This window comes from Aplysia californica, unplaced genomic scaffold, assembly GCF_000002075.1.
Source record: "Aplysia californica isolate F4 #8 unplaced genomic scaffold, AplCal3.0 scaffold02486, whole genome shotgun sequence".
NCBI classification, from domain to species: Eukaryota; Metazoa; Mollusca; class Gastropoda; order Aplysiida; family Aplysiidae; genus Aplysia; species Aplysia californica.
This window is the reverse complement of record NW_004799756.1, coordinates 235-1,721: the sequence shown is the minus strand read 5'-3', so window position 1 is coordinate 1,721 and position 1,487 is coordinate 235. Positions and strand designations below refer to the sequence as shown.

Below are 1,487 nucleotides of genomic sequence, written 5' to 3'. Positions count from 1 at the left end.
GATAGATAGATAGATAGATAGATAGATAGATAGATAGATAGATAGATAGATAGATGGATAGATAGATGGATAGACAGATAAAAAGACAGATAGATAGATGGTAGAGAAATAAAGAGTATTAGGTGATTAAATGACGCGTAAAGACACTGTTATTCATCTATCCATCAATCCATCCACTCATCCATCCATCCATGCCTGACCCTACGCCTTTCTTTCACGATATCTGGAACGCCGCATGCACGCTTATTTCACAATTAAAATTATTCTCTTTTTCGTTTTTTTACCGACCAGGACGAAGGTCATCCCTACTGTCCAGCCTCGTGTGGGACCCGGTCAGTGGCACGAGCGTGATACGCCCTCCTCCTGCGCCCCCATCACCCTCACCCTCATCGTTATCGTCGCCGGTATCGTCGACATTATTACCATTCTCGTCGTTTCCTTCGAACCCCGAGCAATCCGCAACACAAGGTGAGACGAAAAAGCTCAGCACTGCTGCAGAAACCAAAGAATCTGTCACCGAAAATTGCGGGTCGGTACAAGGAAGATCTACTTCTTTGCCGTGTGCGCCTGCATCGATTCTTGTGAATTCTGAAGGTGTGGGTAACCCACCTTTGCAAGGAGTTTCGGACGTCATTTTGGGAAACGAAGGAGTATTAAGCCCATGCACCGCAAGCTTTACTGAGCCTAGCATCACAACTTGTATCGCTGTTACCAGTTCAACGTTTGCCAGCGCCTGCGTAAACGGTGTGTCACGAGGTAGATCTACAACACACATTGTGAACAGCAACTGCTCGACGCCTGCAACTCCGCACCCACAGCCATCTCTGACGTCTAATAGTGAAACGACCGCGATAAACTTTTCTACCAAACCACCGTCGGGAATTCCCACAAGTTCTGAAGAGCTCGTTTTGGGAAACTCCGAAAATCGCCTTGGTCAATCGGAGCTAGAGAAAGCGAAAGCATATTTGAACATCCGTAGGGCCACTCTCGCGGGCACGGCTGGTAGTCTCACGGCCCATCCTGTCTGTCTGAAGCCAGAAACAGTTTCATTCTCTGTGGCCTTTGGGGTGTTTGCCGCCGGAGCTCCAGAGAAGCATGGTTAGTCCTGTCCTCTTTCTTTTTTCTTGTTGTTGGTGGTGGTGTGGTTGTAAGTTTTGTTTTTGTTGGTTGCTACTTTTGTTGTTGTGAGAATTTTTTATGGTATTGTTATTTTTGTTGTTAGTTTTGTAGTAGAAGTAGTAGTAGTAGTAATAGCAGCAGCAGCAGCCGCAACAACAACAACAGCAGCAACTGCAGCGATTTGGAGCACTGGCTGCAGAGATGCCCTGCCACGGAGGTCCGGCGGTGGCATCTCTTTGGGGGGGATTCAGGGAGGTTAGACTGCCTCAGTCGCTACCAAGAACAGCGGTCGCTCTGTCGAAGAGCATGCTCTTCGGTTCTAAAAACATTTCGAACGGATGGGCTATCACACACACGCACACACTCAT

At 47.7% G+C, this 1,487-nt stretch overlaps 1 protein-coding gene across 1 annotated transcript; it reads left to right on the top strand.

Annotated features, from left to right (window-relative positions):
• Positions 1 to 76: 76 nt before the first annotated feature.
• LOC106014111 (flocculation protein FLO11) lies at positions 77 to 1,098 on the top strand (the record flags this gene model as incomplete). The annotated part of the gene is given in 1 exon segment (XM_013091159.1): positions 77 to 1,098. A coding segment is annotated over 1 exon segment (907 nt), but the record flags the coding sequence as incomplete, so codon positions are not given.
• Between the last annotated feature and the right edge of the window lie 389 nt (positions 1,099 to 1,487).